Source organism: Opisthorchis viverrini (assembly GCF_000715545.1).
Source record: "Opisthorchis viverrini unplaced genomic scaffold opera_v5_10, whole genome shotgun sequence".
NCBI classification, from domain to species: Eukaryota; Metazoa; Platyhelminthes; class Trematoda; order Opisthorchiida; family Opisthorchiidae; genus Opisthorchis; species Opisthorchis viverrini.
In genome coordinates this window covers 2,792,135-2,809,740 of record NW_008751666.1, presented here as the reverse complement: position 1 = coordinate 2,809,740, position 17,606 = coordinate 2,792,135, and the positions used below count along the sequence as shown (strand labels likewise).

The following is a 17,606-nucleotide window of genomic DNA, read 5'->3' as shown; positions in this document are numbered from 1 at the left end:
TCTGATATACTGCGACGTTTTTTAAGGAACACGTCGCCATTCTTATTCTGGCCCCACATCCTGGAGGAGCAGGAAACCGTGTTCGTCGGACCTCTATCCACTGGTCACTGTGGTTGTCGAAACGGTGGGTGTCAAAGTGAAACTCCTTATTGTCGTTCAATGAACCACAGATTTACACAAACCGCTACACCATGATGAGCGAAAAAAACAGTCAGATTACAACAAAGTGCATGCTTTCGTATATTGCCTTTGAAAAGCCCTAGGCACAATTTGTTCGGGTCTCTCCTATTCTCATAAGGAAAACTACTCACAAGGTCACTGAAAATTCTTGGACTATCCACGACCCGTTACGCCATGCTTGGGATTCATCGGGTAGGCGCAGTCCCAGTTCCGTCATCCTTATGTTCCACGTGAACTCAAATTAGAGAGATCTCGGTAAGTACACTCATTTGCATATAAACTGGGTTTCCACACTCAACCCAACCGAATCTCTCGTTTTTGGTGTTCTTCAACTGAATGTGCTACACAAAGGTCGCCTCATGTTTCAGTTGATGCAGTATATATCGCAGTCTACACAAAGGTCGCCTCATGTTTCAGTTGATGCAGTATTCTAGATATCGCAGTATATTTCTATAAAGGAAGCTACTCACCAGGTTTCTACAAACTTCGATAGCCAATGATGGGTTTCATCCTTCTTAGGGCTCATCAGGTGGCACAGTCCCCGAGTCTCCGTCAACTTTATACCCTATTCTCAGCCAAACAACCCTCCTAATTATGCCAAACCTAGGCGTCAGCTCCATCCCCGCCCCATCCCATCCCGACACATACACACACACAATGGAATCTACGAGCATCAAAGTCTGTTGGTAAATGTCAAGCTGGCACGTAAACATCACGTGTGACAGCTATCTTGAGTAAGATCAGCAGTGCCGTAGGATGCCGATTATTTCGAGCGAGGTGAGATCAATTTGATGTGAGCGTTCCATCATGAAAATAATGGAAGACGATCACACCGTATGCTTGGGTAACTGGCAACTCTCGCCTTTGGAGCGGTATTTTCTTGCGTAGATTATGGCGTCTTACTGTGCTCCTTTTCTGTCGAATTTGCGCCTAACACTGGATGACATTGCACTGACACTTTTCCCCTTCACATCTGTAGGTTCGTTTGAATATTATCTCCAATCTGGAATGTGTGAATCAAATCATGGGCATCACACAGCTGAGTCAAAGTCTCCTGCCGGCAATCGTCGAATTGGCTAGCGATGCAAAATGGCGAGTCCGGTTGGCAATAATTGAGTATATGCCCCTGTTGGCGAGTCAGTTAGGACTGCAATGTTTCAACGAGCGTTTGACCAATTTGTGCCTCAACTGGCTCGTAGATGACGTATATGCGGTGCGAGAAGCGGCAGTGACCAACCTGCGCAAGTTAATGGATCAGTTTGGGATTGAATGGGCTTCTACACAAGTCATTCCTAGAGTAAGCATCTTTTTCCCCTTTTTGGACTTAGCCTTTGATTCGTCTACTTCTTCGGCTCTTTGGATGGTAATGTGAGCTTACTTTTGACGTCACTGTGCAACGTTTTCTGCAGCGATTTCATTCTTTAAATGAGCAGGTGATCCCGTCTTCACATTGTGCAAGCTGTCTTCATTGTGATCCTTCAAGTCCCTAGATAGCTCAGTTGTTATAAGGCGCGAACTTATTGGTAGGAAGGTCCGCGGTTTGAACCCACCTTAGGCATCTCGACTGCCCATGTCTAGGCCTGGGAAGTCTGGCCGTGTCTCAGCTTTTGTGCCTACTTTTAGGGGCATGGTAGCTTCCCGTAGAAAGTGTTACAGCCTGACCACTATTCTGCTCTTCACCCGAACTTTCTGCTATCCATTTTTCAGCTCATTCAATTAGCACATGATCAAAACTACCTTCGTCGCATGATTTGTCTAGCATCATTGCAAGAACTTGGTGAAGCAGAATCTTGTCGATCAGAGTTGTTGCACAAGCACTTGTTACCGACCATTATTCAGCTGGTTCATGATCCTGTGCCAAATGTGCGGTTCAAGGTAAGACCATATTCCTTTCTGTACTAGGCCCCCTTTACGGTGTTGCTCTTATCTCTGTCGATAAAAAAATATCTGCACGACATAGGTTTAAGCATGTAACCTGAAGGTCGGGTTATGGACAAATCCAAATCCGAACTCTTAATGTGCTGCAGAATGATTGGCACTGGTGGAGAGTTATTTTACAGCTTCTCAGTCTGCTGCTTGTACAGGGTTATGACGAGATTTATCGTAAGGATTTGGCCATATAGGGAACACCGTTTGCCATGCCTACATGCGACCCCGTAAACCCTATGTTACACTTGTTCAGACTTGTACACAACCCGTTGAATACAAGCAGGACTGTAGAGGAGCTTTCAAGAGGCTATACTCACTATTTATGGTAGCAACATTCCCCATCAAGAGTTTGGGTTTCTGAGTTACACCGGTGTCTGGAAAGGACCATCCATTTACTACAAATTCATTGAGGGACCTGTCAGTGAAACCATTATTGCTGTGCACCGAAGCCCTCTGCCTATCGCCTTAATGCACCATATGTAAGATCGTGAAAATTACTCGAAATAAGTGACGAAATTCCAGTAATATGATTTGCTAGCTTAGTATAGCGACAAACGAATTCCGATAAATTGCGGAATTTGTTAATGAACACTGACCTGTAGCTTCTGGTTTGAGCCTCCACTGTACTCTTGCATCACTAAGCTAAAGTTATTTTTTTTCTGCCTTATCAAAGTCTGATTCAACCGCACTTCATTGTCTTTCTTCAGGTTTGTCAGATACTCGGCAAACTTGGACACCTGCTAGACTCGAATGCCATCCAGACTTTTGTGAAACCTTCACTAGAAATGCTGGGTGCCGATGGGGATCCCGATGTATCTTATTTTGCCAAGGAGTCGTGTGAGCTGTTGCGCCTAGCCTCTCGATGAACAAGTCGACACTACTTTCTCCATCTTCACATCTCGCACAGTCCTCTCCATTCAGCCACCTTCTTCGTCTTATTAGCCGGAACCCACTGATAAATCTATTTCCCTCGCCTGTACTACACACACATGAGGTGGCTGGTCGGCGGATTCTCCATTTGTGACCAAACGCTATTCTTCTCTCATGCAGAGTTGTCTTCTCTTAAAAACTTCCCTATTTTTTCGTTAACCGGTTGTACGTGTATTTGCTTTGCACCCCGATACTTTTCGATTAATCGTGGTGTGGAGCTTATATATCTGCAGGCATGGTCTTCGCATGTTCTCGCCCTCATCTCTGTTCTCGACCCTTCCAAATTATTTCACGTCTCCTTCCGCATTACTCGGTCGGTTGTTGTATACAAAGTCAGATGCATTTCTTTTTCCGTGTCCCATGCTCAGCCTCTATGTTCATGACCAAACTTTTCCACATAGTCCTCGGTTGTCATCGTTTCCCTTTGAAGGCCTGCGCAAACTTACGATCATCTCACTTTAAACATTAACCGACTGGAGATGATCAATCATCAGTTGTGTTGCTCTAAACCTCTACAAAAACAACTCGTTTGGTCCTTTCTGTTCCTGTCGATTGACTATATTCGCTCTCACATCCTTTCACCCTTTTCGCCACTGGCAGACGCCATCTATGTGCTCGACCTACTCTCAACATTTTAGCTTTGTTGCATGCGCAAACCGTTCTAGGCTCTTCTCGAAACACGTCATGTCCAGGGTATCGGTGTTTTTCACTGTGAGTAAAGAAACGAATATTGACCCGGTCCTTCTGTTCTTGGCTGCTTTTTCTCCTAGGTTCGATGTTCCCCAACTTGTCGCACGGTTCAGCTCTTGTCCGGCTTTTTGAGTCAGCTTAAAACTTCGCTCGATTTTCATCACCAAAGCTAATCCACTACATTGGTTGCGAATACTGGAGCACATTTTATGCATCCTTGCTTCCGGTAACGATCGATAGGTAGTTAACCGATGCGTGCTGCATAGGTAATTAACACGTACATTTCAGACTCAAATCGTAATGGTCTGTCGACCAGTTCTTTCTTTCATGAGGTCTGTGTTCCATACATAATAAACGAAGTTTTGGCACACCTTTGAGTTGAATGGAGAAGCTTCCGTTTTAGCTTTAGTGTAACCTATGACCAAATAAAGTAAGGTATTCACCAATGTACAAGCCCAAACTCCAAAGTACTGCCTATGGGAGATGACAGGTTCAGTGTGAAACATGCATGCTTGTCCAAGTGAAAATGGCACAGACTGTTTCCCATCAGTGCACTATCATTGAGGTAAACTATATTTTGTTCTTGACAGACCACTTCTGCATGTCGTTTGAAGTTCGCTTCAACACACAAATCCCTCACAGAAACGACTGCTTAGTTAGTCCATTGAGGTGTTCTCCGTAGAGGGGCACAAGTGTATCACCATCAAATATAGGCTTTATGCGGATGACACGGTGATTCCCGCTGCCACAGTTTTGCCCACTGATCAATCATTGGTTAAGGAAACAGAACTGACAATTAGACGTGGTAGTTCGAAATATTGGTGTAAATGCCCGGTTGTGATAGCATATAGGTTGTGATCATGTCCTGTTGTTGGCTTTAGGGTGAATAAAACTGCCAATCTGTGCCCGGCTTCAAAAATAGCTGATCATGCTGTTGTTCTCGGATTCCGCCTCTATGAAAGGGACTATTAGCGCAATTCGGGTTTCTAGCACTGGACTTCATATTCTGGTTCAGTATGTCGGCATTGTGAGCCTGTAACTACTTAAACCTAAGACAGAAATTGATTATCCAGCGATAACTATTTTTGGCACGATTTCTGATGATAGCGACGAATCAGTGCTGAACACTGATGTGCATGATTACTGGATCACTATGCGAGTTGTCATCGTACCCGGTATTGCAGTAGAATGATGTGGATATTAAGGGATCCTGACTAGTTGCCTTGAAAACCAGGATCTTCAGAATCGAGAATCAGGCAGTGTTTACAGCTGTTGTTCAAGCCGCTAACTGTTTTATTTGAAGCGGGCGGCCGAACTTATTTTTTGAAATTTGAGGCAGTCAAAGTGAATACCATAATTCTGATATCAGAGGCTAGTTCAGAAGACAAGATCCACCTCTAGTGCTCATAATTTTTACACGTTTTTCGATGGCTTGACACACAGATGGGGAATCCCAACCGTTATTCATGAGGGTATACCACTCCAATTAGACTTCAGTAAACGCAACTTTCCATAACATCCCCGTCTTTGAGTCTTCCAGCTGCCTCATGTGCACACAGTGCTCCACCCGAAGCGTGCCCTCGAAGCCAGCCAAGATTCCGACCCTGTAGTTATCTTTCCGCACATCCTCGATGGATACCTTAGGAATGGAGACTTGTATGTAGCAGACAGTTGACTTCTTGGTTTTTGAACAGGGATCTGGTGAGGCTGAATCTGCAAGGTTTAGCCATCAGTAGTGCAAAGTTAGTCTCTCATCTAATTTCGAAGCTGTTTCCATGTACGGGTCGGAAAAAACGGCAGAATATTTGGAGGCATTGACCTCAAACTACGTGCTTGTTTCGACACACCGTAGAAGTGCCAGTCGTCGGCTGTATTCCAAGAAAGGGCACTGAAAGTTACGACGCAAGCTAAGCTAGCAGAATTTCAGGGAATGAAACAATGTCTCTTTGGGTTCCGGAAGTGCTTGTTTCACATTAGACTGAGAAGGTGTCCGATGAGGAGTGCCTGTACGTGTAGGTAACCGCTCAAAAGGCTTACTGAGACCATTTATCTTATCACGTGGAAACGACCACAGTACACATTTCTGTGGTTCAAGCACTTCGAAAGATGTCACAGCCAACACTATGAGTAAACACTTTAGCTGAATGTGAATTTGTCATTCACGATATAAAGTAAATGTGAGACCCTAGTGATACGGAAATCCCTTAATGAATGCGGGCTTGAAGAACTAGGCCAGTTTTAGAAGCTGTGCGTTGGAGTTTATTCAAGTGATTCCTTATGCCGCAGACGTTACCGGTAGCACTGATAGGATGGAAATTCGGACTCAATGTAAATTCGATTTGAAAGTAAGATATGAACCAGGCGCTAGCTTACACTGACCCGCTGTGACCATTCACCCGATATCCTGTCATCATCATCCTGTGTATCTCCAACAAAGAACACCCTATCTATCAATCGAGAATGTTAGTTCCCTATTCCGCTTTTTTGTAACTTGATTTGCGTTTTACTTCAAGCAAATCTGTAGAAACGTATCCATTTACCACTTCTGCCGATATCCACCCAAGTTCCGAAATTTTTTAAAAATTAGTTTCAAAAGTTCGGTCCCAAAAAGTGTATCCAAGGAGAATGCGATTTCAGCCGACTCTGGAGATGTGATGCTGAAGTGATGTGTCATAATCCACTTAACTGAATGCATTAGCATTCTCAGATGAACGTGAATCCGAAAAACATAAAGCAGCACACGAGTAAGGTTAAATATTAGTTCGCTGATAGGTGGGTGGCCTGAAGTGCGTTGCCTTTGGCATTGTAATCATCAATACTCGAAGCGCTGGAGGTATTGGTTCGTTCTGGGATGGGCAGAATATTCGGACGAGTGGTGGACAACAAGAGTAACGAAAACTAATAGTACCAGTCGACAGTACTAACGTCCAGACTGGCTTTTACCAATGCCAGTACGACCTATAGCTGAGACGAAAGACGAGGAACTGTTGCACACAGGCGATAACGACTTCATTGTGGTAGGCGATATTTCCAGAACACTTGGTCTTTCGGTCGTGATAATTCCCATAGTTTTGACCTCACGTTTCCTTCTTCATTCACAAGAAAAGCTGCTTGAGATGAGTTCTTGCGTCGCACGATTAGAAAGCATTTATTTGCTGATCCTACCGATTTCTCTCTACGCCATATCTCTCGCTAATTGTAGAAAGCGCAGTCGCCTACGGATATTCTCCACTCATTGCAATATATCCAATTGTTCGAAATAAAGTGTAATGATTGGCACACACTCTCGTGACGCGTCGTCACGAGTTTATCTGACTGGTGAATCAATAGCTGTGTATCCTTTCTTCACGTGATGTTGCTATTTGTTACATACCGAGAACAATTTACCAGCTATATGGAGTTTATATGGCTTGATGCAGTAATGAGCTGGTTCGTTGCACATCACCAGTGTTAGCCGCCTCTGACCGACAATGTGAGAGGATGCATATTATTGCTCTTGTGCCAATATAGTGGATTTCAGCGGATTTCGAGCCTAGTACGCTCATGTCTGTCAAGAGTAACATTTGTCACAACGGGAAAATGATACTTTTGGGATCTGGCACTTTTGGAGGTTAACCGTTACATCTGATCGAACAAAGGGCTAGTGAGTAATACGGTTGCACTCCCAATTTTCGAATTCATTTTGGTGATTAGGACAAGATATTTTAGTGTCCACTCTGAGATGGGATCCATGGATAAAAGGGCCACTGTGGTTTCTGATTACAAAGTTGGCGAAGATACCCAATGAGACGAGGGTTAACAGTCTCCCTCCAGCAACCTGTGGAATACAGCACTGGACCAGCAAATCCAGTTACTTAGTCAGATGTATTAACAAGTCCCAAGATGAATATGCGGTGCGCATACAAAATTTTCAGCCAAGGAGCACAAAGCGCTATTAGTTGGAGTAGATTTGATTTAACCATCTTGAATCATCTGAGATCATTATCTCAGTTACTCTATATCTAGAAATGTCAACATTATGGTTGGTGAAAACGAAAAGCTTACTGAAGTAGCCGTGTAATTACTTTTCCTGGGTTCTTAACGTCTAAAACAGTGCGTGGCAAGAAATGTTTCTGTGATCAACGCATGAACACACTAGGCTTTGCTTCCAAATGCAAGCCTCAGAATAGTAAATTTTGCAGCCGAGCCCTGATCGCCAGTACACCCACACTGTATTATGAGATCGAGAATATTCGGAATAATAACATTGAAAAATGAATGAAAGTTCGAAGAGAACAGCTGTTTATTAAAGCCGAAATTTTCGACAGCCCAATGTTTTTAAAACTAAGTAGACTGAAATCGGAGTTTGTTTGACTTTTTGTACCGCTATCAGTAAAGAACCCTGCTGCTTGTCAAAGCGTAACGTTGTCGGGCAATATACTCGACGTTTTTCGTCGAAACATTTCTGAACCAATAATTTATTGATAGATTCCAAGTATTTTCCAACTGATTGCATCGAACGACTTTTCTGGGCTAAGAACTCAAACGATTGGTCGTCTTTCTGGTGCCGCTGGAAGCCACTCACAGAGGTAGTGATTCCCCCCTTATCTTGTTATTTCTAGTCTTTTGTCATAAATCTTGTACAGTCAGGTCTTTGGCACCATTTGGCCTAGTGTTGGGCCAATTTTTCTTAGTACGTGTACGACTGGTGGACCAATGGATTTGTCCATTATTGAAGTTTTGTTGATGTACCCGTCTCCGCATACTTGGTGGAGAGATTTAAACATCGATTTGGCTGTCTGATCACAATATGGGCTGCAAGTTGGCGTGGTTCACTGGCAAATCCCATACTGCTATCAGGAACAGAATGAGGAACAATAACGCTTTCCAGATGCCGCCGTGAGGCTAACAATTGGTCATTGATTGAGGCGAGGACACCTTAACCGAAATGTCCGTGGTTCGAACCCGATACAGCTTCTCGACTGCTCCTGTCTAGGCTTGGGCAACCCGGCAGTATCTCAACCACCGTGCTTCCTTTGGATGGCATGGCAAGTATGCTCCCACCAGTCGAACTGAGTGGTTCATATAGTTTATGTGGTTAATAATAAATGGGTAACAACAGATCAGCGGAATGAGTGGAAAAATAAACTCTCATCCAATCGGACAGGGGCCGGTCTCTCAGTCTGCTTATCTGGTAGCGTGTGTCGCATGACCAAGACATGACTGAAGTTCGAATAGATCGCTTTTTGCGGCACAGCACCGTGTCACATGGCTGCATTTCGACTTCTTCAATTTTAGCCAAGCTACACCTTCAGTCCAACGGGGCACTTCTTAAAGGACTTGGGTTATGTGATCCATCTTAACAAGGTGTGACGCCTTCAAACTTTCGAAGGTATTATGGATCTACTATTATTTCGGCACAGTGGGTGCTCGCGTATTCTGTTATGAAGTTGCTCAACATATTCTGCCTTACAAAAGCAGGAAATAGTATCATATACGAGTCACACCGCTGAAAAGACCGGCCAATAGGTGGGGCACCTCGTGAGGTTGACAAGAAGATCTGGGAGTTTGTCCTGCACAATAGCCGTAATGGAGGTGCGAATGGAAATGTGTAATGACTGCCTGATGGTCATGACCGGAATTCAGTTGGACATTCGACCGCTGAATCACACTGGATCAACCGGAATGGTGTAGTGGGGTTCTGGTCGGCACTGGCAGTCTCACCAACCCGTCATGACACAAGCTAGCACTGAGCGTAAACCACAAGTAACTTCAGGGTATCCGACATGCCAGGTGAGCAGCTCCCAGTTGATAATGACCCCTTGATGACTGACCCGCAATCACTGTTTACGAACTCGGAGTCGGGCAAAGATAGATTGACCTTCCTTGTGGACCTTTGTGGAACGTAATTAAGGAGAAACTACGAGTAATGGATATTGTTCGGACCAGATTAAATGGGAAAAAGTCCCATCATCTCTGAGTTGACCAAGGTGACTAATGACTGGTTCAGGAAGACGCGAGAACATCACGATGAAGGGCTGTCATTGGAGACGGTAGCCTTCGCCTAGGCATTCGCACTCGCTGCACTGTTTCAACAACTGCCTTTCAAGGCTCCGAAGGAATAGTTCCGATGTTGAAGTGACAGATATGACTCAAGTTTACAGACACTGTGTCCGAGGCTTGCCTAGGCTTTTCTTTTACCATTTGAGTTTGGTTTGGTTTCCTTTGTACCGCAATAAACTGTTGAAAAATGTATCAAAATGTATGCGCGCTTTCTAACAAACTAAAAATTTAGATGTATTGGGGCCAGTATAACCACACTGTATTTCCAAATCCTCCTCTGGCACGTCGCCATAGTTTCAAGCGGAAAAATGCGTGATGAAGCTATTGCCTTCAATGCATAGCTCCGTTCCCAACCCAACCCCCACTTAAAAGTCCACTGACGGACCTGTATTTACACACCAGTTTACCACTCCAATTTTCAATGCTCAGCTATCTCCCCAAATCATCGGTGAAGGAAATTATGGCAGCTAAGACCACTGTACCACAAGTACGTGGTTCTTACAGCTGATAATGATGGTGATGATAAGGAGGAGGATAACCATAAGAAAGTGCCTCCAATGTGTTTCCGGGCTGTTGGTAGGCTTATTCTTTGCTAATACAGTCAGTCAGAAACGTCCGGATAATCTCTGTGATCTGTCTCTTACATCAACTGAAAACTGATGGTTCAACATGGGAGCACTATTTTTCTGGGCAACGCGTCTTCCTATCGAGTGCTTTTGGAATAGTCAAACCTGCACATGATACCTTGACAGTAGCAGCACTAGATAATTGGTCTTGGAGATGAGCTTTGTGCAAGCACGAGACGTACGGACCCTGTGGTGGATAGAACAAAAGCAGACTGCCAAATAAAGTATAGGTACACTATATAGTGTAGCAGTACTGTAGAACTACAAGGCTTTCCGAGGTTGTCAGCACAAAATTAGCCTCCGTGTTACGTCATTCAGTTCCAAACTACGATTACTTGAGTGTTTATCCCATGATGGAACCGTACTCGACTTTAAATAACGTACGTTCATATCACATAATAACAAAAGGAAATCATTAGCCAAGTTAAAGCGTGAAGCTGCACCACAAGACAGAAACTTCTAATTTTACAATAGCTTTAGTGTGAAATTGATGCATAGTGAAACCACGCCGAATGCATTTCTCACTTAGAACTCCTAATTTTTCCTGGATTCGTGATTTCGGTCATTTTGTGCGACACACGCATAATAACTTCGAAAACCACTGCTTCGCCGAACAGACCTGGATACAACGGTATGTATGAGGCAAACCCGGCGGAAGATGTTGAAAGAATGTACAAGAAAACGGTTACAAAAGTTTGGCTACTCCGACGGTCTCTTGGGTGACACGCTACCAAAGTTTCGAGTTCGTCAGACTTCGTCGGTTGGAGTAAATATATATGCCTCCATCTAATCGCCAAAAATGTGAGTGTACTAGAATCGGTACAGCTTAAGGCCATGAGAACTGAGAGGCAAAAATGCTTAAAACCATGCTGACAGAGACCCGGTTATCTAGAGCCATCTGAGCTTCATATGTATCCATTAAAACTTACTAGAAGCCCACAACCCATGTAGGCATTCCTTTACCCCACACCAGCATGCTCAATCGCAGGACGAATTTTCACATTGGAACACAAGACTGAATCGTCTGTCAAGAAAAACATTCTGTCGGAGCCCCCTCGCAGCAGAAGTAATACACGAGAGCACCCAGTCATACATGCCTGCGTTTGATCTCCACCTCTCCAATCGTGCTAGGAGTCAGTAAGCTGCAGGGAATCGTGTCGGAGTGGTATAGTACTATCATCAAACACAAACTCCGTATACTGAGTTCACTAAAGCTATTTTCTCTTCCACCCATCTTCTTCCACATTAGCAATTTCTAACAACTATATGAACACCCCTGCGTTGTATGCATTCATACTAACGCATATCTGTATAAAAGGAACATGCTACAAAAAATGATAACGCAAAGAGGGAAATTGTGTAGAAGTGAAAAGAAACGATTCTTTTTTCATCCCACGCAAATTGTATTTGTTCTGAAATTCATTTGTAGCTCAGGCTACAGATCAAATAATACCATCTACCTAAGGACTACTACTGAGTTTTTGGACGGCGGAAAACCCACATTTTTTGTTGTACACTCATGCTGCAAACGACATTTGCGTGCCTTCCAGTTCAGTTCGCAGTTGACGTTACCGTTTTTAGTCTAGCTGTGGAACACAAACTTCCTGACCAGCACTTTACTTCAGTGACACTTCCGAAACCAAAATATATGGTGCAAGGCAAAATGAAAGGACAAGTTAGTTCTTTGCTTTCATGGACAGCTTAAAACGAAATGACTGTGGTCATTTACTTCTTGCTGAGGGGGACTGAGTGTCCACTAAAACAGGCCATAATTAACCTATGTGTCCTTGGGCGGTGATTTTCAAGCGCTAGAACTTTGAAGAATTGGTTTACTGCAGCACTTCGGATATCTCAGAACACATCAGTCTGGATGTCGTTCTACTTCGTGAACTAAACCAGCTTCACACAACGCCTTTACTGAATTGATTTTAAAAATTATACTACTTTCGAACCCACCTTTGCTTGCTAAAAAACAACCACCGATAGACTGGTTTTTTGTAGGGATGTTGCACACGCAGTCAAGCATCGAAGTTGTCATCTTTAGAGCTTATAAGATCAGCTGCACACTGAACGGAGCCCATTTGCTCAACACGGAATCTTTCATGAAAGAACCATTCTCAAAATTGCCACAGATATATCCATGTCTGACGATCTCTGTATGCGTAATTCCGAACAATTCAACTTGAGAAATTTCTTACTGACATGTCGCGTGCGAACCGAATGCGAAAACAGTATACGATGATACCAACAGGCAAGCCACAAGCGTCCCTTTTCTCTCATGCGCAAGTCACATTTATCGATCGGCGCGTGGTTGGGTGAACTTTTTGTGGAATAAAACAACGGTGCTTCAGACAGGTTACGCATGTCCACACAATTTCACCTAGCGGAAGAATGAACGTGTGCAATCAGTCGCAATGCACAAAACGGAGCAGTAATCTACCCGTGCACATGGTATTCGCTCAAATCAAGACTATCGATCATTGGTCATACTTCGTATTAGCTCGTCGAGTGGTGTAGCTAATAATGGTAGGAGTCGTCTGTGTGGGTGTTTTTATGGCGCGCAGGATTCCCCACAGCATAACGTTGCAATCTTGAAGCCTAGAAGCGAAGATGTTGGATCTTGTGAGGTCCAAGCAAACATTTTGCTTACCCCAAAAAGATATGACACAAAACAAGAAGTGCGAAATGCACCAATATGAAGTACAGACAACTTCACTCGTATCTTTCACTGGACAGTACATATCACTTAACCGGGTGCTGTGCGCTCGAAGGCTCAATTTCTGTCCGCACCGCCACTGATAAGTCAGGGACATTGAGAGGTAATACGCTTCGTATAAATCCACACACGGCACAAAAATCCATCCACACGTAACTACCAATACCAAAATTCACTTATTTGCATACCGATTTGGTTTTCACTGCAGACCCATCTGAATCTCTCGTTTGTGATGATGATCTTCTGCACCTAAACGTGGGCCTAACTGATGAGCCCCAAGAAGGACAAAACCGGTGGTTGGCTGTCGAAGAATTTCCAACAGCCTTATGAGTAGCACATTACGTCCAAACTACCGAGAACATTACGAGTTTCTATAGGTAGCGAAAAACCGCCGACCATCTGTACGCTATAAACGTTACCAATGTTCCCTTCAGCAACCAAACTACCAAACTACTGAGGTTTCATTGTAGTACTTTCGGTCCCACACGAGGTATTGGAGAGGTGCGGCCTCAGGAAGGCTAGTGTCAATATGCAATGTTTTTTGCAATCGTAATCAAAGCTGTAAGACAACTAGATTTCCTTACTTGTCACACCAAACCTGATTAGATGTTCGAGCGGAGCTTGGAAGAACGAGAACATTTTGAGAATTTAGCTGAAAACCTATGGTTATTAACTCCAAACACAGCAAAATCGAGCAATCCCCATGAAAAACGGATCTGTTTCCTGTCTGTTGCTATGTGCTCTGGCGTACATACCGTCGCATTACAAGCCACTGAAATGCACTCTCTGAAAAGAAACTGTTCGGAAGAGAATTGTCTCTTGGAAATCCTGTTCATTTGAGTGTCGAGATAGCACACAATGCTCGAAACCACCAGATCTGTCATAAACCAGCACTTTACAAGTATGTTACCGATTCCAGCAGAATATCGGTCCGAACAGAGCAAAAACACTTTCTCTCCAGTTTTTCAGTTTCCCACCCACACGAATTATTGCTACTCTGGTATGAAACACAGTTCAAGGATTGCTACCTTCCTATTCCAAGAATCACAATACCAACCAAAGGATGTTATATTAACTGTATATTCTAATATGTAATAGAATCCGACAGTCACAATCATAATGTAGAAAAACAAAAGCCCGAGACAAAGAAATGCAAGGTGGAACTTGTGGAGACAAAGATTAACATCGTAGCTATGTTCTTGCGACTAGGCTGCTCTGCCTTATTGCACGCTAGACGTTCTGGACCCGTTGCATAAACAGAATCGATCTACATGGACTCAAATTCATCCACACGCTTCTTTGTATTCCCGTGACGAATCCGTCGAAGCGTTCGATATCGATCATTCTCTCTGCAAAATGGTGGGCAGTAGGATTTTGGACGGGGCAATCTAATCTCGGAATAAGCAGATTCGATTTCTGTGTACATGCTGCATCGATGCACGTGAACCATTGAGTGGGGAGGTGGCATAACCATATCTGGAAGTTAGAATAGCATGAATATTCGTAAAAATGATAAAAATCAATTTGCTGCTGGCAGATGCATCGGAATCACAGGTTTTTGAAAGTACATCGAAGTGTCCACTAATAGGCAGAAAAATAACTCCAGAATTCATGATCAACCGATTATTGGACGGTATGTTGTCTGTGCACAAGATTCTACCTTCAAAGCTGATTTAATAATCATACGCCAGGTTGGTCCTGAAAAGAATCTTGGTCTTGTAACATAATCCAGTCTAAGGGTGTTTACGCAACCTGCGTGGTCGGCTAAATAAGTACAGATGATGTTACAGGCTAGATCCATCAGCAGTGTTTCGGGGAGCAAAAATGACATTGGCAAAGGACTACTTATCACAATTGTTGTTCTACCCATAACGGTTAGAAAAGTACCCGTAACTTGGTATTGCTATAATCCCGAGTATGGTGCTCTTTATTTTTAAAGACGAGAAGACAAGAGATAGTCTTCGAAGCTTACCTTAAGGGTCGTGGCATTAAGTTGGCAATATCATCACCCCACCATTTACCCCTACAGACATGAATGTTCATATTGATCTACATTTTCTGTGCGTCCAGGTACCTAGTGCAAACTGGATATAAGACTTCAGAGTGAGATTAAAAGTGCACTAACCCCAAAACGATGGTCCCGTTGAGTAGTATGCGCCCGTTACTCTAAGGGCGTAAAATCGAACGATGCACCCCCATGTACCCAGTATGGAGAGAGAGAGAGAGAGTTGAGAGAGAGCTGAGAGTCTTCCGCTTACTGAACGATCTTCCGAATTTCACTAAAGGAGCGAAGTCTAAGAAAAAGTTACTTTCTGATACCGTCACACTACTGGCCATCAAATACTCCAAACTTAGTCATGATTATTTGTGTTCTTCAATGGGGAGCCTATTTAACCCGCCTTATCCTTGTTCCTAGGGCCAGAACGGGACAACATGAAAAGGAAGGCGTACAAAACACCCACGATCTTAACCTTCCGTTCATCCCCAGCAGCAGCAGCAGCAGCACTACTCCAATGTACGAGAATGATGCTTCGTTGGCGTACATCTACAGTTCTTTTGAAGACCTTGTTCTGATGAAAAGGATAAAATTCACTAAAGGATAGACCCAGTGCTAGTCTAACACAACGATCCTGGTAGTCGAATCATTACAGACGTTACCCAGGGTTTTCGTGATCTCTTTCATTTCATCTAGCCAATTCAAAAACAGCCGTTTCTCTGCTTGCATTACCATGGATTTGGTACGAAAAAGAGCAGTCTTTTTCGGAAGCAATGAGCCAGTATTAGTAATATATGACATCAGTACCGCAGCGTCTGGTGCTGGATATATCCTTCGACTGAAATCCGTTCACTCTATCCGCACAAATAACTGGGCTTCCCAAAACCATTCGACGTGAATGAGTCTATCGAACCACTGAGTAGACTCAAGCTTCCCATCTACGGGTGGAAGTAACAGAGGACCGGCTACAAAGTAACGTTTACTGTTTTCCGTCGGTGGCATCATTAATGCAAGTTCAACGTAAAGCTGGAAAACAAGAGAATTACTAATATCAGATAAGCCATAGAGAGTTTACATGTATTTTTGTCCACAAACTTTCCACTCCACAATACAGTCTTGGCGTGATCGATTTCATTTTCTTTGGTGGATATATTACTTCTTTCACGAGGAACAACTTGCAAGCCATACTAAAATTCCTCCCTCGACCAGGGCGTGTACTCTTGAGAAAGACGATAAAACACAAGGTGTATCCGTTCTGGTTAAGGAAAAAGTTCAATGTCTCTGGGTGACTATTAGGAAAATATGGCATGATTATATCGGCCACATTAATAGGCCCATATCTGCAACTGAGCTCGAGATAGCTTAGTGGACAAGGTGCGTACGCAGTGACTGGAAGCTAAGTGGTTCGAACCCCATCTCAGCTCCAGCGAAAGCTTGGGCAGTCTGGCAATGGCTCATCCCTCGTGTTTTCTTCGGGCGGCTTGGCAGCTAGGCGATATTAGCAGTTCAATCAACTGTTTGGTGCAAATTTATTTTAACGCGGCATGCGTCCAAGGAACCCTCTATTGCAAAAAAATCCACTGAAATGTTGACATCAGTTTTTGACAAGCTCCAATAGTGATGTGGTTTTCGTGCAAATGGAACGTGTGTTCAGATCACAAATCGTTAACTTTGTTCATCACTACACCGTAGAAGATGCTGCCTTTTATAGTAACTTTTTAATGAAAATGCTAGCTAACTGACCCACGTGGTCGACTGGCGCTATCCATGGAACCCATATTAAAGACGTTGTTTTGAAAAGTATGCAGAAAATGGGGCATGGGAGCGAATGAAGTGGAAGTTAACCCTTTATTAGTACCCTGAGTTTAAAGTGATGTCGGCACACGGTTCGATTTTTGAAAACGTTGGCAATAAATGAAATTAGTAAAGAAAACTGAGAGCTCGTCCTTTGTAATTGCTGGTAGTCGAAGAATTGCGTTTCATGCATCTTCCAGACTGGCTGTAATACCATTTTTAGAGTTCGAATGGTTGCTAATGGAGAGCCAGATCACATCTGGAGTTTAAATAAATTATAAAGTTTGGTCCCAGGTATTTTATATTGGGCTTCGCAGGTGAAACCAAACAACTAATCATAAAAACGGCCAAGATAAAATTAGGTGTTTAGGTCAAGTTGAACTTACCAAAAGAGATCATGCCCACGACCAGTGTGGTCGGCTTTAGAACATGATGCACCATCGAACTTGGTTATTTCACCATTGAAGTACACAAGCAAGAAAACCAAGAAGGAATTGACCCCTTTTATTTATATCATGACTCGGATTTTAAAAACAGCTTCAAACAGCCGAGACTCAGGCTAAAGTGAATAATTTGCTTCTAAAAAATGACCATTTTTGTGTACATGTCTATTGCAGGTGGCGCAGCCACATATAGAGGGGAGAATAGAAATTCAGTCCTTTATCATGACCAGTGGGACAAACGACCGTGGAGCATTTCTTCA

The 17,606-nt window shown here is 43.5% G+C and overlaps 1 protein-coding gene across 1 annotated transcript in view; it reads left to right on the top strand.

Moving 5' to 3' along the window:
• T265_12690 (hypothetical protein) overlaps positions 1-2,975 on the top strand; it is a gene marked incomplete at both ends in the record, with an annotated part of 15,678 nt that extends 12,703 nt beyond the window's left edge. Inside the window, 3 exons of the mRNA XM_009164953.1 lie at positions 1,160-1,477; positions 1,837-2,055; positions 2,817-2,975. Of these exons, the coding sequence (XP_009163217.1) occupies positions 1,160-1,477; positions 1,837-2,055; positions 2,817-2,975 (696 nt within the window). The remainder of the gene's footprint in view (positions 1-1,159; positions 1,478-1,836; positions 2,056-2,816) is intronic.
• Positions 2,976-17,606: the final 14,631 nt, after the last annotated feature.